The sequence below is a fragment of the Barbus barbus genome, assembly GCF_936440315.1.
Source record: "Barbus barbus genome assembly, chromosome: 4".
NCBI classification, from domain to species: Eukaryota; Metazoa; Chordata; class Actinopteri; order Cypriniformes; family Cyprinidae; genus Barbus; species Barbus barbus.
The window spans coordinates 28,334,279-28,362,129 of NC_136732.1; the positions used below are offsets into that span (position 1 = coordinate 28,334,279).

Sequence of the window (27,851 nt, forward strand, 5' to 3'; positions counted from 1 at the left end):
CTATCTATCGTTCTATCTATCGTTCTATCGTTCTGTGTTTCTATCTGTTCGTTCATTGGTAACATGGTATAAGAGTCTGTTTGAATCAAAATCACATTATTGTCTGAATATGTCAAAAATGTATTTTGAATGGTGGGGTGAGCTCATTTGAAAAGAGTTCATAAAATAATCCAAATAATCCAATTCTACACATGCTGCTCTATGCATGAATGAATATAGAATATGTAATTTTGTATTTTTTACATGACACCTTTTTTTCCATCCATCCATTTTTCAAAACACTTCCCTAGGGTCACAGAGAAGCTGGAGCTTATATGGGAAAACCCCTGTATGGATGCCCTGCCCATCACAGCAGCTCTTTCAAATAATTTATTAAAGATGAAATCAAGTGTATTTGATAACAATTATTTAATTATAAATAATTGAAGGGTTACTCCACCCCAAAATGAAAATTTTGTCATTAATCACTTACCCTCATGTCGTTCCAAACCCTTAAAAGCTTTGTTCGTCTTCGGAACACAATTTAAGATATTTTAGATGAAAACCGGGAGGCTTGTGATTGTCCCATTGACTGCCAAACAATTAACACTATCAAGGCACAGAAAAGTATGAAAAGCATCATCAGGATAGTCCATCTGCCATCAGTGGTTCAATTGTAACATTATGAAGCTACGAGAACAAAAAAAAGACGACTTTATTACTTTATTCAACAATTCGCCTCCTCTGCGTCAGCGTAGCGCTATTCTGGAGAGTATCCGCGGGACGCAAACTGCGTACGCTCTTCTGTGTCAGCCGCACCACAACGATACGCTGTTTTCATTCAAATCAAAACGGAAACAAATGTAGAAGACGTGTCCGTGTGGTGCTGCTGACACAGAACAGCTTGGACTATTTTGATGATGCTTTTCATAATTTTCTGTGCCTTGACAGTATTAATTCTTTGGCAGTCAATGGGACAGTAACAAGCCACCCGGTTTTCATCTAAAATATCTTAACTTGTGTTCCCAAGAGGAATGAAACTTTTACGGGTTTGGAATGACATGGGGGTAAGTGATTAATGACAAAATTTTCATTTTGGGGTGGAGTAACCCTTTAAGCAATAATTATTCCTCTTCCAAAAAAATATGTTCCTCAGGAAAAACATGATTATAGACCAGTAGCCCTGACTTCTATTATAATGAAATGTCTGGAAAAGCTAATGGTGGGGAAGTTGAAGTCAGACATAAAGGGACAGCTAGATCTGTACCAGTTTGCCTATATAGACAATTGGGGAACGGATGATGCTTTATTAACTATAACACACTTTATTTTGCAACATCTTGAAAACCCCAAGGCCTAAGCTAGACTGTTGTTTGTGGACTTCAGCTCTGCCTTTAACACGGTGCAGCCACACAACTTAGGCAGATGTCTGTGAATCCATACATCATTAAGTGGTATCACTCTTTTTTGACCAATAGGATCCAACAGGTCAGAGTGAATCAGGCATAATCTCTAAAGTTGTGAACACAGGTGTTCCGCAAGGATGCGTGAGTTCTCCCATTTTATTTACATTATACACAAATTATATAAGTAGTTCTCCCTTTTATTGTTAAGTTTTCTGATGACACTGCCATATTGGGACTTATAAAGTAAAGTAAAGTCGTGACGTATTGTCAAGTATGGTGACCCATACTCGAAATTGGTGCTCTGCGTTTAACCCATCCAAGTGCACACACACAGCAGTGAGTAGTGAACAAATGCACACACACACACACACACCGTGAACACACACCCGGAGCAGTGGGCAGCCATGCTGCGGCGCCCGGGGAGCAATTGGGGGTTCGGTGCCTTGCTCAAGGGCACCTCAGTCGTGGTATTGAGGGTGGAGAGAGCGCTGTACATTCACTCCCCCCACCTACAATCCCTGCCGGCCGGGGACTCGAACCCGCAACCTTTGGATTACGAGTCCGACTCTCTAACCATTAGGCCACGACTTCCCCACATTATAGATATGGATATGGACATTTCTAGTTATACCTTGGAGGTTAAAAAGTTTGTTCAATGGTGTGAGGACCATCATCTCATTGTAAATACTAAGAAAACAGAAGAAATGAATTTTGATCCAGGGCATCTAGGGGACCATTCTCCACTACTGCTCCATAACAGTTGTATTACCCAGGTTTATTCGTACCAGAGCTGGGTAGATTACTTACAAATTGTAATCCATTACTGATTCCAGATTACATGACAAACATTGTAGTCAGTAACGTAATCTGTTACATTACACATTTTAGGTAATATAATCAGATTACTTTGAGATTACTTTTAGATTACTTTTGATTACTCGTTTATCACATTGATTTAAATAGCATTATCTTGTATCATAATGATGTAAAAAATGCAAAGAGTAAGAAAACTTGTTCCATTCATTGTAATTTACAACATGAAGTGCATTAAACATTATATTACAGTTTCCCAAACTAGGGTTCGTAAAGGAACTGCAGGGGGGTTGTGAGTTTAATGAAAAGCTGACAATTAATTAAATCATAAAAAAATTAAATTAAAATAAATCATTTTAAAACAAACTCCCTTTTTTTATTTAATTATTTTTTTTTATTTGAACTCCCTTTTGAGGAAAGTCTCTTCACTTGTTGGCCATATTTGCAACGCCTCCAGGCAGCTCATACAAAACAATCTTAATGAACGGGAATCCTGAAATCTCAAAAACTGCTCGCTGAACTCACATTATGTCAAATCAGCAACAAAAATCTGAAATTAATTGCCCCATGAATGTTGTTTCTTATGCTAAAATAGCATTTAAAAAGCTTCTGTTTCAGGCTAGACCAGGCAATGCGCATGCAGAATCATAACCTGCTTATACTGTGCATATGCATTGGCAGGTCTAGTCAGGTTTCTATGGGAAATTTGGCTCTTTCATTTCGAAGGTGGCACTATTCCTCCATATTGCGTGTTGCAGTTTCTTCCATTCATAAGTATAGGAGTGAACAGTCTTTGTGTTTCTATAGTCTTTGTTTTAAATAAAACACTTACTAAAAAAGATTAAATATTTTTATTTACCTGCATGCCATGTGATCATTAATCAAAGAAACCGTGAACATCCAAATGTGATATTTAATTATTGAAATATTTATTTTAAAATCTCAGGGGTACTTAAGGGCAAATATATTAGGTGAATAAGGTTTAGATGACAAAAAGTTTTGGAATGCCTGCATTACATGTATCTAAGAAATAACGTGAATATGTGCATTTTAATTAGTTATAATTAATAATACATGGTTAAAAAACCTACAGAGTAATAATTCAAATAAAAATGAATGTGTTCATCAGTAGTTGATGCAATGTTGAAACCCTTCTTAAACCTGAAATGATTTTTGTAAATCCAGTGGTCAAATGTTGTTGCCACCTGACTAATGACTGATCTCTGTGTGAATGTCCGCAAGACTGGACTATTTATACATATATAATAAGTATATAATCAGTAGGCTATTTTAGAAAGGAAAATTTAAAAGATGAAAAAGAGAAATTAGGGGGAATCAATGATTTATGAATAATTTATTGCTATTGTGTGAATAATATGTAATCATGTAATCCATAAAAAGTAACTGTAGTCTGATTACGAGTATTTTAAAATGTAATTTACTCTGATTACAAGTACTTCATTTTTGGAATCTGATTACGTAATCCAGATTACATGTAATCAGTTACTACCCAGCTCTAATTCGTACAAATACAATACTGTAAATTGTCTTGGAATGTCCAAGAGTTCTGTATGTATTAAGATTCAACAGCAACTTTATTTCCTGTGAAGACTCAGGGTGTTTGGGTTTGAACAAAGGGTATTGATGTTATCTATCTACCGAGATAGATACAAATATTACAGTTTGCTAAAACGTTTTTGTAAATGTATATGGTCACTGACATCAGTCCAACTCTCATAACTAGCCTAGATGAAAACATGAAATCATAATTCTCAAATAACTTGTAATATGTAAAATTTAAATGAAAGAATAAATCCGTAATCGCACTACCGTTTGGCCCAATGAAAGCCACGCTTCAAAAGAGCGGAAAAACGCAGAGAAGTTGAGCCTATGACGGAGAGCCGCAAGAAAGTGGGCGGGGCCTACAGTACATCCCGTGATTGTTGTCCAATCAAATCGTTCAGTAAAGACGAAGGGGCGGGACCAAAACAAGTGTGTTTTACATGAGGAGTGCTCTGCAGTCGTGGTACTATCCAGTTTACCGAAATGGCGGAGATAGCGGACGGAATGGAGGTAAGCTGGAGCTACTCAAGGCCATATAGCCTGGCACACATCCGAGGCCGAATAGCTATTTACGATAGTTAGACTCAACACGCCGGCTTTATTTGTTACGCGCTAGCTCTGATTCTTTAGTCGTTGAACGGATTTGTGTGCTGCGTATGTCGTTATCAGGTGGCGAGAAATGTGCGCACACGCATCTTGAGCATCCATTTTAGCCAGCCACGGATAATTCATTCATTTAGCATCACGTGTCTGCTATAGCTAATAGGCTAAACCGAGTTAGTTCAGATGTTTAAATGTTTGATTTGATGTGTAATGGAATTAGATCTAGTTATATATGAGTGATGTTAGCTAGCTGCTCGTTCAGTTTCCGCGAGGGTCGTAGAGCACGCTGGCGGCGCGCTTCAATGTCTTATTGTTGGCTGAAGACCGCATGGGACGGAGCACCGCATGGGATGTGCTTGCTCATCTTTACAGCTTTGTTCACCAAACCACGATTAATTAGTTATTAGTGAGCTGATTGCTAAATATTTGCGGTGTGATCAATTAATTAAAGTCTCATTTTCTCAACCACGTTGTTGCCCACATGTTTAAATCAAAAGTTTCAAAGGTCTTCCGACGCTATGAAAACGATTCTTCTCGTTTAAAAGGCGAATTGGTATAACCGAGACTTTTCTTCTCTAATATAATGTTGTGTGGGGAAAAATGTTTATCACTGTTTTAACCTACTTGAATTGTCTTTAAAGAGGCAATGGTGGCCTTGAATTTGCACGAGCTCTGTTAATTGTAATAGTGGCGGCTTTTGATTGGTCCCAGTGGTTTGAATCTCTTGAATCCATTTACTAATAATATTTGTTCTTTGTTCGTACCGTGCGTTTTTAACTACATCCTTTTGGTGCAGGAGGTGACGAGCGGTTCTTCTGTGGCTCGCGCTACTGAATCTTTTATCCGATTCATTAAAACGAGTCATGCGTGACAGACACAATTTTGTCCTTTGTTCAAATTTGTATATGCCAATCGATGTTGAAACATTAAACAAAATAGCTCCAAAACAGATTTTTCGCTAGCTGGGTTTTTGGTCTCATGACAACTTTTCAAAACTGCATGTAACATACAAAAGACACTGCCAAATCTAACGTTACAGCAAAGCCCCAGCTCATGCTTTTTTTTCTTTCTTGGTGTATCATTTGATTACTTTTTAATAGGTGTCTCAGGGAGAGAGCTCAGCAAAACCTGCAGCAGAAGACATGACCTCCAAAGACTACTACTTTGATTCCTACGCACACTTTGGCATTCATGAGGTAACGTTACAGTCTTATTGGTCCATGTTTCATGAAGAGTGGTGCAATTAAACGTCGTCTTATCTGACTAATGTCGACCCCTTCGGTGTCCACAGGAGATGCTAAAGGATGAAGTTCGTACTCTGACGTACAGAAACTCCATGTTCCACAACAAGCATCTCTTCAAGGATAAGGTGGTGCTGGACGTGGGAAGTGGAACTGGAATCCTTTGTATGTTTGCAGCCAAAGCTGGGGCCAAAAAAGTAATTGGGGTGAGTATAAATCCTACCTGTTTATGTAAATGTTCTCTTATTTTTTTTCAACAGTAGTGTTTTTATGGATACTGGCTAGTTTAGTTAAAGGAAGTTCTTGCCCATCCTGTCAAGGTGCTCATGCTGTGATTTGTCAGAATTTACATTCTTTTGTCATTCGTTCCTCAGATTGAGTGCAGCAGTATATCGGACTATGCTGTGAAGATTGTGAAGGCCAACAAGCTGGATCACAGTAAGAACTTCTCATAGCTCTTGACTTCCTTATTGTTTGCAGACCTCATTTGCACAGCACATTTGTGATTCTTTTGAACTGAACTTACTGTATTATGAGTTATGTACCTCAAATCCTTAACCTCTTAATCCTTGTCCAGTCGTTACCATCATTAAGGGCAAAGTAGAAGAGGTTGAGCTTCCTGTGGAAAAAGTAGACACAATCATCTCTGAGTGGATGGGCTACTGTCTCTTCTATGAGTCCATGCTTAACACCGTCATTTATGCAAGAGACAAATGGCTGGTGGGTGTATGCTAATGTCCTTTTTAAAGCGTTGCAGCGTTGAAGCTAGTCACTATAAAGATTGTGCATTTTGACCGTAATTTTATTAATGCTCATGTTTTCTTTTTCAGAAACCGGATGGCCTGATTTTCCCTGACAGAGCCACGCTCTATGTTACTGCTATTGAGGACCGGCAGTACAAGGACTACAAAATTCACTGTATGTGTCAATCTCTGAATGCGTTTGAGGCCTTTTCTGCTGTGTCTGAAATAGGACACAATTTCATTTTTATTTTTTTGTCTTGCATTTTTAGGGTGGGAGAATGTTTATGGCTTTGATATGTCCTGTATCAAGGAAGTGGCCATTAAGGAACCACTAGTGGATGTTGTTGACCCCAAACAGCTCGTTAGTACTGCCTGCCTTATTAAGGTTAGTTTACTCCACAAAAGTATGTTTTCAAATTAGTGTTGTTTTTTTATATATATTATTTTATACACGCACACCTGCTTGCTTATTTAACCTTATCAATTCTCTCGGTTCATTAGGAGGTGGACATCTACACAGTGAAGATTGAGGACCTGTCTTTCACGTCACCTTTCTGCCTGCAGGTGAAAAGGAATGACTACATTCATGCGCTGGTAACCTACTTCAACATTGAGTTCACTCGCTGCCACAAGAGGACAGGCTTCTCTACTAGTGAGTGCTGGTTTTGTTTTCCCCTCTCTCTACCACAATTTTTTCACCATGAATTTAAGTTATAAATGAACCCTTGGAAAACACAGTGCATTTGTCTTTTAGGCCCAGAGTCTCCTTACACTCACTGGAAGCAGACTGTGTTCTACCTTGATGACTATCTGACGGTGAAGACCGGAGAGGAGATCTTTGGCACCATCAGCATGAAACCCAACGTCAAGAATAATGTAAGCCCCACCTGCACTTAATATTCCAAAAAAGAAATCACTTTTAGAATAGATTCTTACATGAAAGGGTAAAGAGAATTTTATATTATATAATACTGCATTATATTACAATAATGTAAGTTCTAAAAATATGCATACACTACTGTTAAAATTCTTTAGGATTTTCTTCCATTTAGAGAAGTTTCTTTCAGCAAGTACAGTGCTATTTTGAAATTAATTAAACCTTTTTATATTTTGAAATTTAAAAATTTATTCATCTGGTAAAGCTTTAGTCTTTTAAAATTAAGCCTGTTGTATGTCATAAGTTGAATGTTGGTATTGTTCTACAGATCTATACATGGATCACATTCCTGACCATTAAGAGGATATTTCATAATTGAATATTAATATAATTTTCCCCCTGTTTTCCAGAGAGACCTGGACTTTACCGTTGACATCGACTTCAAGGGTCAGCTTTGTGAGGTGTCCAAGACGTCAGAGTACAGGATGCGCTAGATTCCTTTAGCATCAGTGTGTGTGAGGCAACTCTTGAGAGCAGTGCACGCTTTTGTGTGTGTGTGTGAAACCATGTACATTATTCCAAACTGTGCATGACAGACATTTTTAGAGATTCTGTTTTACAGAATATTGTCTGACAAATTTATTCTCTTTTTCTTTAAAATGTGCCCAATGGGACTGAACATGGCAAAAAAATATTTTGGCCTTGCTTTTTCCAAATTTTAGGTGCACCATCTTGGATTAAATCCCCTGGGTTCATGCATGTACACATGTGCAACTGCTCTCTTTTGCCTGTTTGTCTGTGTCTATGACAACGTCATTCACGTCGGGTTTTTTTTTGTTTGTTTTTTTTTTTTAAACTTGTTACAATGACCTAATCGGAGGATATTATCGTGTTATGGATGAGACAGCATAGTGATCTCGTGCAACTCATAGGTAGTGTTAATGAGCACTATTTTTTTAGATCCGTTGATCTTTTTAATGTCATATAGAAGGAATCTTCATCCGGTGACTGACCGTTTAGTTTAAGCTTATCTGCTGCTCTTTTGCACTATAAGCACTTAAAACTAAGTTTCTCAGACCCAGATCTACAATTTAATTCCATGGAGGAAAACCTTCAGGCTAAATTTTCCATTTGAGTGCTTTTATTGAAGGTGATGCTTATCCTGTGTTTGAGTAACTTCCCATTTGTTCCATATTGTGATCTTCTCTCACTGTGTAGCTGTGTACTACAGTGTTTTTCTCAAGGGTGCAAGTTCACATGCTTTGTGTCTAGCAATGGTTTGGATTATTACCAGGCTGGCATTTGTCCACTAGTAAGTTTTTGTTTTGTTTTTTTCCTTTTTGTTTTTTTGAAATAAAAGGTGTAAATTGAATCTGTGCGGTTTGTTTTCAATTACCAAAAATGCAAACGGACTTCTCAGTAGCCTAACCAGCTACTGCATGCCTTTTTTTTTTTTTTTAGTAGTTTTTAAATGTTGACATAAAGGATAAAACTGGGTGATTTATATTTCCTCTTGAGACCCAGACATTGACATTTGTCCTCTGTAGAGAATGTTATATTTTTGGGAATTTCACTGAGATCATGTGTCAGTTAAGTCTGAACATCCTATATAGTGCACATTCAGGGCAAATTTACATGCAGATCAAATTTAGCACTCTTATGGAAATACATATTTTGTAGTTAAACATTTAAATTTTCAACTTTGTTGTAAATATCTTGGGGAAAACCTTATGGGGTATCAAATCCGAACATGACTCGGGTCTTTGTTTTTATGTCTTCTGTAGAGGACACAAGGACATACAGCATTTTAATCAGTCATATTTGGGGAGACGCAAATTTTATATTAATATTCTTACAAAATATAAGATATTCCAATGACATTGTTGCCATATGTTACAATTCCATTCATGTTACCCCAAGAACGCATATGCAAATTAGTTGCAACGTGTAGATACATTATATGGGAATACCAATTCATGGCCATTTTACACACATTGCATAAAGTAAAATAGTATATCCAACTGTTATGTTATATCTTTCATAAGTTTATTAGTAGTAGTATTAATGGTTTCAGTAGCATATGTATATTTTTTTTCATGTTTTGGGAGAGCTTCACATAACATTGGAACTTCCAAAATCACAATGTTTAGAAACCGCCAGTGCAATATACAAATTTAGTATGAAATAAGCTTTCCTTAAATCACTTTAATTTTCTGTTTATGTTTCTGGGTCTGTTTGCAAGTAATATAAGAAAAGCCTTAGTGAAACTTCTAATTCTTGTAATACTACTGATTCTTGAATCCAGACAAAGGTGTGATGAAGGTTCAACTCGGCTAGAAGAGTTTGTCAATACAGTAAAGATTTTCACTTTACGATATGACTTTTTATATTGTATTTGACCTTTTCAGATGAAAGGGTGAGTTACAGTAATTTGGCATTCTTTGCCTGTGTTTCTCTCACACAGGACATCGTCATTGATTGTTTCATCTTTCTTGTACTCTATTCTGCTTTCTCTCTCTCTTTCACATGCGCACACACTGTACAAACTTTATTTTCTGTCCCCTTACCGTAACCCGACCCATACTCCTCACACAAAACTTTCTGCAGCTGTATATTTTTTTAAAACTTTATTTTGAATGATTTATAAGCTGTTTTTCTCACAGGGACCAAAAATGTGACACACACATCAGCCACAATAGCACTTGTTTTATTTTTTCCCTTTTTATTCAAAACATTCCCAAACGCATTAACTATATTATGAAATGTATCGATTCTCACCTTTATAGATTATGTTAGTTGATCTATAGTCAAATCTATGGTCTACAGTTGATCTATGGTCAAAGTAGCATAATAATATAGTCTATTAACTAGGCCTATGCATAAAAACCTGTCTGTTTACTTAAGTAACAGATATGGGTGCCATAACATATTTTTAATACGACTGACTTTATATTTAATGTGAATATAACACTGAAATTTAATGTGAATAAAAACATTGTAAGTTAGGCTACTAATCATAACACTTTCATTGTATAGAAAGAGAGCAAAGCACATTTTCACTGATAGTGTAGAGTTCAAGCACTCTCAAAGCTCGCTCCCATTAAAATCACTGAAGCTGTTTACACTGTGAAATAAATCATCATTTTAAAGAAATATTATAATTAACATTATTATGAGGGCCATTGTAGATCTGCAATCCACTCCTTCAGTACACACATCTGCACGTTGTTGTTTCTAACAAGAGAATTAGCCAGAAAGAGGTATTCAGTCAGTGAGCGAGTAAAGAAAACACAGGCGTTTCAGCTATAACTCATCTGAACACCTCTGATTGGGCATTGCATTCATAAGCTCAACAGCATCGTGTGTGATTGGTTATAGTGCGCAGTACTGTAAAAACCGAACGCAGGTTTGAATTTAGCAGCTGATGATATGATGCACGTTCTAATCACACCGGTGTGACTGTATAAAATATAGAAAATATAATTAGGCTATTTTTTGTCTTTTGAAAGCTGGATTCAAAATCCACTTCACGTGAGGGGGCACGTGCCCCCTCACTTTGAATGGGCATGGCGCCTCTGTTTGTAACAGGCTGTCCAGTGTTTAAAACTTTGCATATTGCAGTCATATCTTTAAAGAATCATTGCATTTGCAGAAGTTTTGGTAAAAAAAATAAATAAATTATTATGAAATATCATAGGAACATTTCTTTAGATCACCCACACACAAGTTACTCATAGTTTCAATGTGTAGTTGTTAGTACAATCATTAAATATAGTTGTTCAAAACTACACAAACTACAGCAGGGCTACAGTAAAATGTCAACTGAGTGTTCCTCACTGCACTTCTATGTTTTTGTCTTGTGGATTTGGCCACAGGTTCTCATCCACGTCATAATTGATGTTTTCATTAGCTAAACATCTTGGAAAAAATGTTTTGGTATGGCAAATCCAGGCCTGACATTGGTTTCCTGTGATGTCATTGCACGCATCATCCATGGCCTGGAGAAGAGGGACTTGTTTGTGAGGAGCCTATTGTGAACCTTCCACCTCCATGTGGAGAAAAACTCCTCAGTCGGGTTACAGTAAGGAAAGGGGTGAATGGGGGTAAGTACAAGGTGATAAACTGTGGATGGGCCTGAAACCATGATTGCTCTCAGTGCCGTCGCTAGGAATTCTGGGCCCATTGCACTGATTTTGCAATGAGGCCCCTCAAAAACACAATCAGTGGGGGGTGGTCGGGCCCCCCAGAGAACATTGTTCTGGGCCGCTCTCAACCTTTCCTCCATGTCTTGGCAAGGGTAAAGCCTGCCTCATCCAAAAATATGAATGTTTTTTTATCAGCTTCCAACTCTATCACTCTCTAAAAAGACACTTACAGTATTGTCACCCGCTTCGAATTGTAGGCAAAACAAATACAGATAACAGTGACATCAAATTTTTGGGATTTTTTTTTTCTCCCAACAACAGGCATCTTGAAACTGATCAACATACTCAGTCCTCAGTTGCTTCACTTTCATAATCTAAACATGTAGTATTGTACATAATTGTCATTTAAAACTATGCTTCAAGAGTAATGCAACAGTTACTTAGCATTTTGAGCAGTTGTATCAATTGATAGTTAGATATTTGTAATGAAATGAATAGACACTCAGTTCAGATTAAATGTGTGAGTTGAATTTTGAAATAGTAATACTTTGATGTTAAGTTTTGTTATTTTGAAACAGTGATTTTATTTCAATAAACAAAATATACTTGGTTCATGTGTATTGTATCCAAGCATTTGGAAAAAAAATTTTTGTTTTGAAAAATGTGCATTTTGATCACTGGATGTGAATTCTGTGTCTACAGTTTTGAAAAATTACATGAAGGTTCTGTTTATGAAGAAAACTGTATTATGCATATTCGTTCTTGCTCTTTGTTTGCTTCCCCTTTAATTATTACTCTAAAGCAATTGTGATAAATGTGTAAAGAATGAAGAAAACTGCATTTCCTGTGTTGAGTGTATGATTAACCGAATAGTTGAAAATATACCATGTTCATTTGATAAAATGACAAATCACAGAGTTTTGTTTGCTGTGTTTGTACAAATGGTAGGCTACATAAAGTTTTGTGATTCGTGTAAAACCTTTTTTTCAGATATTTTAAAGTATTTGTTGAATTAACAATTTCACGATTAACTATTGTGAAAACATTTGACAGTTTTGTGCACATTCATTTGGGAAAATGATTAGCATGATTTGTAATTTGTATGAAATGAATGAAAATGTACAATCTGTTTAGGACAATTATAAAGTATTGAGATCACTGTGTTAACTGTTTTTAAAACAGTGATCTGAGTTTGGATAAAATGTGTCAAATCGATTGAGAAAAACTGTAAATGATAGACGAAAAGTTTTATAGCAATAGCATTGTGAAGGGCAGTTGCTGCAATTAATGTTATTAGATGACACTTACGTTTTGTGAAAACTAAAGACACTTTTTGATTTTTGAAATGTTTTCTGTTTAGGGATAATTTGGTTAAAATATTACAAAGGTATGGTGGCCGAGAGAGCTCAACACGCTGCAACTTCAGAAAACACATGCAAATAGAAAAAGCACCAGCAAATCAATAAAACATCTTCATCAATTTGACTGCAGTAGAGTCATTCAGGTTCCTGGGCACCAGCATCTCTCAGGACCTGAAGTGGGACAATCACATTGACTCTATTGTGAAAAAGGCCCAGCAGAGGCTGTATTTTCTCCGCCAGCTTAGGAAGTTCAACCTGCCACAGGAGCAGCTGAAACAGTTCTACTCTGCCATCATCGAGTCTGTCTTGTGTTCATCTATAACTGTTTGGTTTGGCTCAGCTACCAAAGCAGACATCAGAAGACTACAACGGACAGTCAGGACTGCTGAGAGGATTATTGGTGCCCCTCTACCCAACCCCTCACACAGCTCACTCTCTCTTTGAACCCTCTGGCCGGTGCTACAGATCACTGAGCACCAAAACAGCCAGACACGAGAACAGCTTTTTCCCCAGGCTATATCCCACCTGAACAACACATAACACACCTCAGTACTGTACATCTGTAAATAACTCATCAAACATTCATCTGTACATAGGACACATGCACATTCACAGTTCTGTCTATGGACATTTGGCAGTGTCGTGTGTAACGTAAATAAGGTCCAGTTGGTTGCCTGATTTGTGAGTATCTTTTTTTTAGAAGTGAAGAGATTTGCATGGCAATCTTTGCTTCTGTTGTTGAAGACATGATTTCTTCTTCCATATATCTGAATGATTTTCTTCAGATCTGAGTGAAGTTCTTTCAGGTAGTCTTCAATAGGCATCTCCTCCAGCTCATCACCTTTGGTGAACAGCACAGTCATGTATTTGATGACTTCATCTCCAAACATCTTCAGGATATTCATGACTGTTTTTATCTCTTCATTGGTAAATCTGCCAATAGGCAGCACTAAGAGAAACACATGTGGCTTGCACCTGATGACGAAATCGATAATATTCAGCTTCATTTCAGTCTGAAACCGAGAAGAATCACACCATCCAGGAGTGTCAATCACTGTGATTTTTTGCTCGTCCACAGTGGACATGCTCATTGAACAAGCTTGAGTAACTCTTTCTGAGCTGGGCGCTATGTGAAATGGATGTATACCCAGAAGAGTGTTTCCTGATGCACTCTTCCCTGCTCCTTGCTTTCCCAACAGAACATCTGTCAGCTTTTCCATTTTAGCCTTTCGTTGACAAAGAAAAAGAACAAATACAATTGCATGTCAAAATTAATATGTAGCCTGTTGCTGAACAAAGTATACTTTAAGTAAAAAGTAATTTATCTTTACATTATTCAAATGTCTTTCTATAAAAATATTACAGTACCTTTTAGTCTCTGTGCTCTGTTGTTTCTGCTATAAGTTTGATGACTGAGCAACACATTTATAGTCTGAGTAGATGCTCCACCTCCATCTGTAATTGTCACAGACTCTGCACAGGTTTATCAAGAGCCCCATCCACTGGAACTCAATAGATTCAGCAGGTCTTTGTTTTGTGTTTTATATTTCACAGGTTTTTATGATATAGCGGAAATACTTTATGTTGTTGTGCCACATCAAGTTTCTTGTTTCTCAGTATGAAAGAAAATATTGATCTCATTATGATCTGCAACCATCTGCTACAATAAATGTAACGAAAACTAGTTTGTAAAACAACAACAACAAAAAATTGAGCCGCAAACGACAGCCATTGAGGTCCAAGCACCAATGGCTTATGTGCATGATTCGGTGATTCAATTGCCCTGTATCTTTAAATATAAAATGGTTTACTGCAAATGCAAAAGTACCGAATCTCCACTGATAATAAAAGGTTTGATAAACCAGTTTACAGAAATACATGCTATTCTTGCAAGTTGTAGCACTGCGTATGGGCAGAATCTGATATGACCTGTCATGCATCCTCAGAATGTCCTCTGGTCTGTGTGTATCTACATGTACTATTGTCAAGTTTGGATTTTGCATTCAGAAGATATAGGTCTACTAGTTAAAAGAAGTTTGACAATGTTTAGACGTGCCAAATTTCAGAGTCAGATTTTAGTCCTTAAAGTTGCAGATTTATGAACTGCAATGTAAATGGCCTTATTAAAGTGTCACCTAGTATACCTAGGAGGCTCCCAAGTTTAGAGCAATATGGTTCAAGCACTTTCTGTGATTCAATGTGAAACAATGATTTGCAAGTCTTATCCACATGTGTAAATAAAGTATTCAGTGTCAGAGTCAATATAAATCTGCATGATAGAAATGTATTGATATTGCTGCAGGGCTTTAAATATTGCATTACAGAAAAGTATGTTAAAGCTGGTTATAGATACAACATAATTTTCTTAATAAATAAAATTAGGTTACCTAATATACAAACATTCAAATACATTTTGTGCATGTGTTCTTCATACAAATGTTTAATTTATTCAATTTAAATGCCTTTTTGTTTAATGTATTTTATCTTTGTATTGGTCCAATTCAATTTATTTAGGTATATAAGAAAGTGAGTCAAAAAATCTACACCTTAGAGACAAAAAATAAAGGGCATGTTTTGTTATGATATTATAAAGAAGTGATTTTTCAAATCACTCACTGCTCTGCCACTTTAACTTAACATTAACACTAAGAGAAGCAGAACACAGCATTTCCATTCTAACACATCTCAGGTCTCTTCTTGGCTGCCCGGCAGCGGAGAACTTTGAGGAAACTGTCAATTTTGTGTGAGTCCCTTCGGAAACAGGACAGCAGGAAATGGAAATTGACAAGTCGAGAGGTTTTATCCTGGCCAAGGCTGTTGATGTCAAAAGGGAGAGAGGACAGGTTGTCTGAAGTTGATCCCATCTGTAGAGAAGAAAACATGGACAGGGACAATGTATAAACCAACCCTGCTTAAAAAGATTTCTTTCAATGTTTTTATCCGAACATCATTGGATAACAATTCATTTTGACTTCATACTGCCCTCCTAGCTGTTCTTTCAAGTGCAATCACCTTGTTAAAGACGTGCTCCAGACCTGCTTCCAGGCTGTTGATGTTGTCCTGCAGCTCTTTAGTTTTGCCATTAATGGTGTTGCGTTCTGGATGTGCCAGGCTGGATGCCTCAGAGGAGAGAAGGGCGAGGGGATCAGACCACGCCAGCAGCAGAGACCGAGCCAGAGACAGCAACTCATCCTCCTACATAAGCAATCATATAAAACTTCATTCACTACTTGTTTGTTTTTCCTGTAACTACAATTGTGACCACAAGTGGGAGATGCTTACTCATAGTTAACACTGCACATTAAAGGGTTAGTTCACCCCAAAAAATGTCCATGAGGCTTTCGAACCAATGAGGGTTTCATGAAAGCATGTTTGTGATTCTGCAAGTACCAGTGAGTCAGAGAGGTAAGTATAGTTGATTTCACATGTATCATATTAATGTGCTCTATGTATGTGTTTTGATTAATGTTCATATGTGAATAAAAACCTAAATTAAATCTATTCATCATGTAAATTGATGACGTCTCTTAAACAGCTTGATTCCTATAGATTTATTTTTCAATGTCTTTATAAATTCTCTGAAGTGTCAAAGTTTTGGTAGTATGGACGTTCAATAGAGGAACAGAAATCTCTCCTGTTTCATTAAAAATCTTATTTTTTGATGAAAGTCTTATGGGTTTGATAAAAAGACAGGAATTTTTATTTTTGGGTGAAATATGCTGAAAATACATTGGATTGAGACACTCAGAATGTACATCATATATTACACATTTTTTATTATGTATTTTGTATATTTTGTTTTATATAAAGTATTACAGTTACTACAATTTAATAATATATTTTATACAATAAATGCATCTTTATATTATTTGTATTTAAATTATACACACACACACACACACACACACACATATATATATACATATATATAATATTTGTAATTATAAAAATTAAATCAAATCAAATAATAAAATAAATTTAAAAAAAGCTGGAAAACAGTTGTCACTGTCACTGTGGCGATACCGTTTCAAAAGGTAAACCTTTGAACCTAAAGGGTCCATATTGGTACCTTAAAGGTACATATTAGTACATAGAGTGTACATAATACAGATATACAAAAGTGTAGTAGAGATAAGAAAGTGTACCTTTTGAAAAGGTATCACCCAAGTGTCAGCTGTCATACCTTTTTTCTGAGAGTTCAGGAGAAAGTTTTTTAGCTTTGATAGAGATGAAGATGGATGCATTAAAGTGTGCTCTTACCGGGACTTTCAGGGCTTGGTCTTTGTCATTGGGAATCTGAAGGGAGGATGTGTGGCACATCGACGGACGGGGCATCATCACCCTTCCAACAGGAGGAAAGTGAGAATCCTGTGGATGAAAGCAAGGATAATATTAAACGATCAACATCAAGTCAATGAAATACATACCTGTTTGGATAAATCTGAAGTCACATATTACAAATAACCCAGTGAGTGGGCATATAACACCACATAAACACACGTTTACCCGGGTGTTTGATACTGACCAGGTCATTGGTGAGAGAGGTGCTGAGAGAGTGAAGTTTGTCAGAAAGTTGAGAGGCTCGCTCCAGTAAATCATTCAGACCGACACCATTGATGGAGACAAATGCACACATCAGAACAGCCACTGACGAGCAAAAAGACAAAGAAACCGTTCAAAAATAACATTAGGGTCATCTGAAGTCCAGTAAGTATACAGAAAATGGAAAAGGCGATGTAAAGAAGGAGGGAGGAGAAGTAAAGTGTAAAATGTGGCAGGGAAAGGTTAGTCTGAGAAAGACATAAGGTTTGCTTACCTGCAAAGTACAGTCTAGAGCTAGTCATTTTAACTGGTTTTTAACTGTTCTCGGTTGAATCTTTGCAGTCTGATTTCCTCTCTTGAGCTCTCTGTCATTTTCTTCCCATTATATAGGTCTGCTCTTCTTGGTCCTCTTATTTGCATAATGAGTCTCACACTCCAGGTGTATTAGTTAAATCCTGAAACTAATGAAAAACATTGATGTGAGGGTTTGGCTGATCAATATTTAGAAGCTGTTTGAGTAGATACAGGACACGAGGGCAAAAATCAGATGATCAGACAATGATCAGATGGTCAGGTGATATACCAGTTAAATAAATGTAGAACATTCTTTCTTCTCTTTTTTTACTTTTAAATACGATATTTGTGACGTTTGATGATTTGTTTTTTCTCATTTTTTTCTTTTTTTGTGTGTAATGCAATTATTTTAGGGTGTCTGAATGGAAAAACAAGTTGATTCTAAATAGACTGCACCACTATCAGAATCAGAAAGAGCTTTATTGCCAAGTATGATTACACACACAAGACATTTGTCTTAGTGACAGGATCTTCCAGTGCAGAAAAAAAGTCCAGACATAGTGCAGACATACATGTAATTTTTGCTAATAAAATGGCTTTTTTGGGAATAAACTGGCTGTTTTTGCTCTATAGCGGCAGTTCAAAGAGAAAGTGGGCCAGATTTGAGGGGTCCAGGCTGATTTTCCCAGCTCTTTTCCTCACTATGACGATTGTGTACCCATTCTACACTCTTACAACCACATGCCATTTAAAGAAAGTCTACATGTGAGACCCTTCTCCCAGCAATGAGGAAACACTCATTTGTCATGACCTGCTGTGAACTGAGAGCGTTTTAACCCTTTTTGATTCTTTTCTTGTTTATTTATGTCTGAATGTGCTGGTTGAGTCCAATTCTTATGAATTTCCTGTTCCCGTTATGTTTTCCGACTTAATAGTTAGTTACAGTGTATGACCTTACAGGACCTTAAAATAACAGGCCTTTTTTGTGTAATGGTGTTATCATTCATGCATTCCCTCATGAAAATTAAAGTTTTTTTGTTTTTTGTAGTAAAAGTGTTATAACCATGGTTTTGGTGTATAGGGCTATTGATTACTTTTTTTTTTTTTTTTTTACCACAGTCTCACTACAAATAGCCTACCATGGTTAAAACTATGGTTAGTACAGCAAAACCTTTTTTTTTTTTTTTTTGGTTGCCATGGATTAACATGTTTGGTTTTGTAGTAAAACCAGTAGTTATTTTTTGTAAGGATTCATTCTGTGACCCCAAATTGGCTTCGGTCTTTCTAAAATTTCTCATGTTTTTATTTATATATATATAGCCTATATATATATTTTTTTGGGGGGGGGGGAAGAGACTTTAAAATTTCACATATAGCCTATTTCAGAGAACCTATACTTTTTATAATTTCATTTGAACTCCTAAAAACTCTGTCAAAAGAACTATGTCATAAGGACGATTTATCCCAAAAAACAACCTTATAATCTCATTACCTTGTATTCCCATGTGTCCGCTGCATTGGGGTGTTTCTGGAGAAGGAGGCGTGGATCCAGTAGCTACTTCCAGTTCAAAAACATTCATTTTGTTTTCCAGGTAAATCTCGCCAGATCCTTCCGGACTGCAGACCCAGGTAAAGTAATTGGTTGACATCTTATGCTAATTTAATTAACTGCGCTTTAGCTCGTTGGCAGCAGTGTGAATTCATATGGATGTGCGTTGATTGTTTAGAGAACACGTCGTTCTTGTCTGAAGTACCTCCGTCATTTTCAGATGCGCGCGCTGCTTTCAGTCATTTCTTCCTACAGGTTTAATCGCGAAACATCTTGATTTAGACAGACAGACAGGCTTATAGCCAAGCTTAACTTTTTAACTAACCATTGAGTTGAGGAGGTGTGTTGATGCAGAGATTCGCAAAAGTTTCAGATCTTTAGAAAGAGAGTAACAACTATGCTTTTGTTGCAGTTAAACGTGTCCACATGCTCACGGACACAATCGAATAGGTAAAGTTCACGAATTTGACATTAGTGATACAGGCATTTTAGCCTTAGTGATAATTTAGTTTGTTTATTTAGAGAACATAATGCAACAATAACTAAAAAAAAAAAAAACGAGGAAAAAGTGTAATAAAAAATAACAAACCCACACTACACTGCAGTAATAGAGGTTACAAATGATTCTAATAAATATTTCTGTAAAACTTGTACATACTTTACATATTTTGTTCCGCGGAATTTCAATTTATTGTTATACATAATTTGACTTTGCGAAGAGGCTGAGCAATTAATTAATGAATCTTATCTTTTTTTACTTTTATATATATTTTAAAAGTTTTCTCTCGATAACTTCAATGTAAATAGGTTACTATATTAAAGCCTAAATTAAGTGACCACTATTGTGAATACTGGTTCATATGTGACCCCCTCAATGTCTTTGTTAATCTTTTTGGCAGCAAAACTCAAATTGGTTTGCTTGATTTAGCTTAGACCAGCTAGTTGACCAGCTAAACTTGCCGAGGGATGGAATATTAATTCAAATTGAAAATATATTCATATTGAAATAGTTAATTGTATTTTAAATACCGACATCCATTTGGTTTTAGTGAATGTAGAGCACAACTCTACATTCTTATTTGCTACAATGTGATAAGTTCTAAAGTGGCTGGTGGTGAGGCTTTGAACTGTTTAAAATGTTCATTCATGAAATGTTATTCATTTTTTAATTCATTAATCTGCTTGTTCTATTTAGTATACATACATGTAAATATGGGGGAAGTAAGCCTTTGTTTTCAACAATACCTAAAACAAGGCTGAAAACAAGAAAGTTGCAAAATGTGTTAATTTTAATGTTTTCATTGAACCGTTAATGTTTATTTATTTATTTAGATTTTATTTTGTATATATCCTAGTATAGGCTACATCCTGGCTGTATTCTTTTATATCTTTAAGAAAACAATAAAAATGAAATAATGTAATTGGATGTAATTTAGATGAGACTGCTTTTAGATGAAGTTGAATATGATTAACAGGAAAAAAAAGTTTGAAGTGGTGCACGTCATGAAAACATGCTGCCATTAGGGGGCGTCCATGCACAGTCCGTGATATAACACAAGACGTAGTGCAGCTTTTGTGTATCTGAATGCAAGTTAAGTTTCTCTGCATACTTTCCATTGTCTCAGCACACTGTTGCTATAGATGCAGAAAGAAGCACAATTATTTGCTTTTTGCTTATGAAGCACCATACTTTCAAAATGTTTATTTTTTTTATTTGCTTTATGCTGAGTAAGGTTGAACCAGATCACTGTTTGATCTCTTGCTCATGTACATGTGCCCTCTCACGTTCCCCCCTCCTTCCTCCCCTGTGTACTATGTACACTCCCCCTCCCTCTTGGCAACTCTAACTCTCCATTCTCTCTTTTTCTCTTGCACATGCAACCACAGGAGCACACGGATCACACCAACGCCACAGAACCATGTCGGACTCAGAGACTGCAGCTCCTGCTGAGACCCCTGTCCCAGCACCCTGTGTGGCCATCAAGGCAGATCTAGACAAATGGTAAGTGACTGGAGTCGCAGTCATGTATTGTCCATAATACCGGTCCGTTGGAACTCTGTATGGACCGGAATTCTCATGTTCCAAAATGTGGATTTATTTCCACATAGATTTGCTGTAGTTGTCAATTAGTTAAGATTGGTGATATTCAATAGAATTATGATACACAGTATAAATACTGCATCGTGATGGCGATCCAAAATGGAGGGAAGAAAGGACCTTGCGCCGAATATGAGGTGGAAGTTTCGCGCAGAGGGATCCGGTATTTTTTAATAAGATGTAACTTAATTAAGTTTAGTGAGTTTTTTAAATGGTTTGATTGGTGTCAGTTTAATCTGAGTTGGCAGCAGCAGTGGGGCCGCTCATTAAGAGCATTCTGGGGTTTTTCTTCAACTTCAGTTCTTCCTCACGGCTGATTGGCTGCTGGGAATGTGTCTACGTCATGCTTTTCCTCTCGCTCGTCCTCCCATCCCTGATTTCCTCTCTCAATCTTCGCCATTTCTGTCCCTGCAGTCTCCCTGGCTTAGCATTGTCATACCTGAGTTTTGACCACTTAAATGAGAGGGAATCACTGATGTTTGCGGGTGAACCTTTTCTCCGGTTTTCCCTGCCCTCCCACTAATGGGTTTTGCTGGTTTTATATCCTGCAAATGAAGAAGATTCATTGTGATCAGTGGCCAGTGATGAACATTCATTCAATGCGCTGTCTTCCCTCCTACTGTATGTAGGGTTTCATTATGTTCCTTATCTCTTTACCATGTATTGTATTTTGACCCTAATCCCCACACCCACCCAAAAAAAAAATGTAGAATGGCTGCTTTTGGTGTTTGTAGTGTCGACAGGCCTGGGCAGCATGAAAAAGCAGATAAGGTTGCACATACACTGACCTTTGGTGTGCAAGGACCAGATAGGGTAAGGGTGTGGGGGTAAGAATTTAGTTGAATAATGTTTCACTGTTTCATCTGAAACACGTAGAGAAGTGCTTCTCAACTCCAGTCTTTGAAACCCACCTCCCAGGATATTTCAGATGTCTCCCTATTCAACACACCGAAAAGCTGATGAGATGAATCCGCTGTTTTAATTAGAGAGACATCTAAAACATTCTGGTAGGTGGGACACTGCTTTAACGGATATAAAACCAACAAAATCCACTGTAATCCAAAATGGATTTGTGGGAGGGCAGTGAAAAATGGAGAAAAGGAGCATCTGTAACAGTCACATGAGCAGTCACCGCTTAAAATGACAAAGCGAGGCTGGTACGCTGCAGGGACAGGTTAAAACTGTTGGGAGAATGGCAGAACTGTTAACAGTTAAAACACTATTAGCAGGTCAGTTTGTCATTGACCTTTCTGTGATCATTATGACCAGCAACTTGCATGTGATGCTGACTAGCTGAATGTTTAACCTTACAGAAGGCATTCTTCAAGTAATGTACACCACTCTGGTATTTATAGTGCCCTCGTACATGGTAATGCATAGATGTGTGTGTGTCTGTGATCCATTATACAGTGTGACATGTACTATTCACTGGATCACTTTACACCTGGTCTAAGCATGTCACAGTGGCCATCTTGTCTGTTTTTTGTCATGCTAGTCCACAAAGGGGATTCATCATGGGCTTTAAACCCAGAAGAGGATTAATGTTACAGGTTTAACCCCAGAAGCTAGCAGTTATTCACTGGGAGAATGCATTTTGTTGCTTGTTGTGCAACTGTGTAAATTTGTGAATTTGTGACCTTATGACCTTGAGATGTTCTCAATTTTGTATGGTCTCAAAGTCTGCGACTAAACATCCGCCTGCTTTAGAGTGTCCTTTCAAAAATGTTAATGCTAATCACAAGTTAATCTTTTACACTTTAAGCAGATCTTTTCCTCTCATTTGTGTTAGCATGCCTGCTCTTGTAGCGGTTGGAATGCATTTTTCTAGTTTTGTAGAAGCCCCCCCCTCAGGGTAAACAGTGTTACGTAATCTACCAATAAAAAAAGCATCTGCTTTATCAAGATAGGATAGCTTTCTTATAGGAGCCCCATGTGGAAATACATCAATTCCGTATGGATTCAGTATTTATAAGATTCCAATTGAATTATTCTTTGGGTCAAGTCAAATTATTTCCTATTTGTTGTGTTTAAGATCAGAGCACTCCTGAGCCGTGCCCTTTTTCCTTTTGCATTATATATGTGGAGGACTGGCCATCGTGTGAATTATTCAGTCTTAATTTAGGGAAGGTGATCATCCCCTTCCCCTTTGTCTGATGCTTTTTGGTATCATTCAAATTTTACAACTCCCAGACTGACTGATTTCAATATTTGACTGGCAAATAATCATGATTTGGTTCATTTAATGCACATTTGTAGCACATTTTAAGATCAATTTATCTATAGTTCAAGCCAAAAACGAAAATTCTGTCATCATTTACTCACACACTTCTGTAATTTCAAACCATTTCTTCTGCAGAACACAAATGATAATATAGGGAAGAATGTTGGTAACCAAACAGTTCTGACTTCCATTTTATGGACAAAAAACGAAAGCCCTTTCTCAAAACATTTTCTTTTATATTCCACAGAAGAAAGAAAGTCATACAATTTGGGAACAAGGTGCGAGTGAGTAAATGATGAACTATCATGACACTAGCATTTAAAATGACTTTGCTTTTGCCACCAATTTTATACCACAGATATAGTGTGTTTCAACATTTGTCTCCCAAATCAAAAGGTCTTTAAACACACCCATATTCTGGTTCATTTGACACAGTTTTCCAGAAATTCAACACATTTTGAAATCAAACTAGCTTTTAAATGGACCATTCTTCGAGCCCAAAACATGAGTGGTTTTCCAGTTGACTTGAAATGGTTTTGTGATTTCTAATTCTTGGTTGTTGAGGATAAACACATAATCTGACTCTAATTGTTTTTTTTCAAGTAGTCTTGTGCTACACAATGGCCCATTCTCCCTTTGCATGTCTTCTCTCTGAATCTAGTATTAGTTTTAAAATGACTGCCTATGAAGAGGAAATGCCCTTGGCTAGTGAAATCCCCCCATACATGATTACACCTACATCACGTGGCTCATCAGAACCGGTCTACATAAGGCGCTTTATATTTAAATTGACCAGCTGTGTGTTACATCACCGCTCTCTCAGAAATGAGAGAAAGCGAGGAAGAGCATGCTTATGTCACCATGCGAGATGCAGCAGATGATCTGTGGGGGAGGGAGAGACTAAAATCATTTTTTCTCTGGGGGAGGGGCTCTTTTCCTCATAAGGGGGCATGTCTCTTTTCCATTACCTGCTTGCTTTGTCATGTGATTCTAGGGCTCTATCTTTCACTCGTTCGGCTGGATTATCTGCCTCCCTCGCTTTGCATCTCTTTCCCCCCCTTTGTGCGGTCATTCCAACCCTTGTTTTCACTCCATCACTCTAATGCAGTGTGTCAGTGTCTGCCGTTGTTTGGTGTGGAGAGGCTCAAATAATCTCACTCGTACAAATGCATACATACTGTCTCATTAGGTCCCAGCAGAATCCAGCCTCTCATGAGTGCACATTTTATATGACTTGGCAGAAACTGAAGACACAACCAAAGTTATGTAATTTCTTTACAGTGTGTGGTACAGAACCTTTATACTTGATCATGAAGTCTTGTGTGCTTCAGAGGGACAAATCTGCATTTTTGTGTTGTATATGTGATATTTTGATGTGAATCAGCATGTGTGTGTCTTCTGTGTGCTACAGTGTAAAGGAGAATGGTGAGGAAGCGTGTAAGGAGCTAATGGAGGCGTTTGCTGCCTGTGTGAAGAGCAATGCTGAGGCGTCATGAGGAGCTCAACATGCAGGAAAAGTAATGCACATTCACTTGCTTCATTCCCCTTTACTTGGTCATACAAGTTTTTTATTTATGTCAGATCAGCAGATGCATTATTTACTATGTTTTCTTTTCTAAATATTTGAAATATGGCTGACTGATCAGTATTTCAAATTAGTTGGGAATGGTCTAATAATTTAGAATGAATAACCGATAATCGGCTGGCATTTATTACACTCATGCACTATTTTGTTTTTTTTTTACAAAATTACTGAATATTTTAATAAATTGTTTTGAATTTATCAAGTGAATTTAGACAATGAAACATTATAATAATCAACATGAAAATGGATATTAATTTGGGATTTGCTGAAGAATAAACAGTTTTTATGAAATTATTAATGTTGTTAAAGATAAGCGAATGAGTACTGTTTAAAGGCAAATTTAATCTAAATGTAATGGGGGAAATGAGCATGCAAGAATAAATATCCAACATAGACTATCATTTTAAATTGAATTTAAAAAACAAAATATTTTTAAAAAATACAGTCTTGTTTAAATTTCACTGTAAAAAATGAGTCAAGTTTATTTAGTTACTTCACTGCCTTAAAATGTATGTTAACCTGAGAATTATTTTAGACTAAATTTTAGATTAAATACATTTTAGAGTGTAGTCAACCTTTTAAAAAAAGTCAAAGTAATTAATTAATTCACTTAAAAAATGTTTGTTGTTGTATCAAGTGAAACCATGTCAACTAGAAAAATATTTATTTAATATAATAATATCCGTTGATAAGCTGTTAATTTAACTGTTTAAACTTTAGCACATTTGTTCTGCTCTGATTGCCTTCATGATTTTTCATTATCATTTGAAATTTATGATTGCTTTTAGAGTTTTACTGCACTGAGTCCTCCACCTTCCCAGCATTCCCTGCAGCTCTTGGCACTGGACTAAATGATGGGGTTTGGCAGCAGAGACCATATTTGTGTCTCATCCCTTCTCTACCCCCATGTGAAGCTTAAATGGATTCCTCCAACCACCAACCTCCCCTCCCCTTTTGTGGCTGATTGTATTGATCTGATCTGTAGACAGTTTGAGAGTTGATGTAAATGATGTGTCTCAGATGCTTTCAAAATGGAATAAAGATTTTAAAAATAGTTCGATATTTGTAACTGAATTTGTTTGACCATGTTTGTTTTAGTTTTTAGGTAAACTCCTTAAAAACAGCTTTCATTAACTTGCTTAGCAGATCCCGTCTTGCCAAAAGTCACTTCTAATGAGTCCCTGTGGTTTTATTGATATACAAGTCCAAAACTTTAAGGTGGATGCAGTGAAGTGGACTGTAGGCAAGGATTATATAGGCTACTGTAATGGGTTTAGGTGAACTAAAGTAGGAGATTAAGCCTTCCAGTGTCACTAATACTCTAAACTCCTCACTTTGACTCATTAAGAGGCACACAAACCCACTCAAATCTCCAAATGCACTTATCTCATCAGTCAATCAATCAGATCTTAGGCTCTTTCATGAGCTGATCTATTAGCAAAGCTAGAAGTGTGAAGACTTGTTCTATAATCAAGAATAAAAATCCTCAGGGTTTGGACTATGCTCACACATGCTGGTTTGGTGTAATTTAAACGGTACAAAACAAGAAATTCAAGCTAATTAGCAATGCAAAAGTCTTGTCACACCAATTTTACCGCTTGCATAAGCAGTGGAAATTTTGGGTGATGTCTCCATGAATCACTGCTCAAATGTGATCAGATTGTCATGCAACGCTCTCATTATCCAACTATTTTTAAACCAGTATCAGAGCAGTGGGGTGGGAAATATTGGAAAAGGATTTTCCAAACTGAGGTTGGTAAACCACTGGGGGTTCATGAGTTGATAAAGTCATTAATTAAAAAAAAAATTATAATGTTTTAGAATAAAATAAAGAATATTTTAGAATAGCTACTTAGAATCAGCCTTTTTTTTTTGCTTATCAGAACCATGAACATGACTAAATTATTGAAATATTAACTGAAAAGCTCAGGGGACTCTTAAAGTAAATATTTATCTGGTGAAAATAGGTTGGGAATCCCTAATCAAGACCATACCCGAATTGTGACATCAGTGTGAAACATGGCAAAAAGCCTGTTGTGAATGGTTATCAATGGGTTTACTTATTTCAGTAATGTTGAAGCGTTGTTTACTATAATCACTCACCTTTCATGGTTTGCTATGCGAGATGTCTTCGTTGTTTTCATGCATACAATGAGTAGCCTAATACAAATTAAAATGATTAAAAGTGTAAAATGTGAAATCTGAAAAATTAATAAAACTGATTATCTTATTTTTACGACCTAAATGTGTGACTTGTTACATTTATGCTTATACTTACACCCGGCTTTACCACATTTCCAGCCAACATCCTTCTGCCTCCTCCATGCTGAGGAGAGATTTCGGTTGTCATTAGACTCCAAGAAAATAAAGACAATAGAGTGTGCTCTTTCTTGGAGCCCTGCCAGACAGGTAGGAATAAGGATAACTTTACAAAAGGCATGTAGGAAGGTCACTGAATATATTTGAACTTGAAAAGCATCACGTGAGGGACGATGAAAGTTGAATATCCAGGTGAATCTGCAGGAATCGCTTCTGTCTGCTGATCTCTGTCAGAAAACACACAGTTAGAAACCGTGAATTTTGTCAACAGACGTGTAATCTTGTAATGACTCAATGAACATAATATAGGTACATTAAGGTAATACATGAACAGTTAGTGCCTCACTTGTATAGGCTAAGAGCTTAACGAGCTAGAGCAATGCCCCTGCTGTCTGGACTAAAACTGCCTGAAACAGATTGGACTAAAAATACTCACAACATTTCTCTATGCCTAATGTTCTTGGGTGAGATTAAAAAATAAAAACCCCACCATTATATTGTTGGGAGATTTT

The 27,851-nt window shown here is 36.8% G+C and overlaps 2 protein-coding genes and 1 long non-coding RNA gene across 3 annotated transcripts; 2 read left to right on the forward strand and 1 right to left on the reverse strand.

Moving 5' to 3' along the window:
- The first annotated feature begins 4,048 nt into the window (after positions 1-4,048).
- LOC306869098 (protein arginine N-methyltransferase 1) lies at positions 4,049-9,596 on the forward strand. Its single transcript, XM_079415705.1, has 10 exons — positions 4,049-4,271; positions 5,465-5,560; positions 5,656-5,811; positions 5,980-6,043; positions 6,183-6,325; positions 6,436-6,523; positions 6,618-6,733; positions 6,850-7,000; positions 7,103-7,224; positions 7,636-9,596. Exons 1-10 carry the CDS (start codon positions 4,245-4,247, stop codon positions 7,717-7,719), a joined length of 1,047 nt encoding a protein of 348 aa, XP_079271831.1. The 5' UTR covers positions 4,049-4,244; the 3' UTR covers positions 7,720-9,596.
- A 5,810-nt stretch (positions 9,597-15,406) lies between these two features.
- Positions 15,407-17,575, reverse strand: LOC306868388 (prolactin-like; the record flags this gene model as incomplete). The annotated part of the gene is made up of 5 exons (XM_079414513.1): positions 15,407-15,595; positions 15,744-15,926; positions 16,992-17,099; positions 17,257-17,378; positions 17,548-17,575. The coding sequence occupies 5 exons, from the start codon at positions 17,573-17,575 to the stop codon at positions 15,407-15,409; spliced, it is 630 nt and encodes a 209-aa protein (XP_079270639.1).
- A 3,403-nt stretch (positions 17,576-20,978) lies between these two features.
- On the forward strand, positions 20,979-27,262 carry LOC306869103. Its single transcript, XR_013784148.1, has 3 exons — positions 20,979-21,118; positions 24,847-24,952; positions 25,809-27,262. It is a non-coding gene; the product is annotated as an uncharacterized lncRNA (long non-coding RNA).
- The last annotated feature ends 589 nt before the right edge of the window (positions 27,263-27,851 follow it).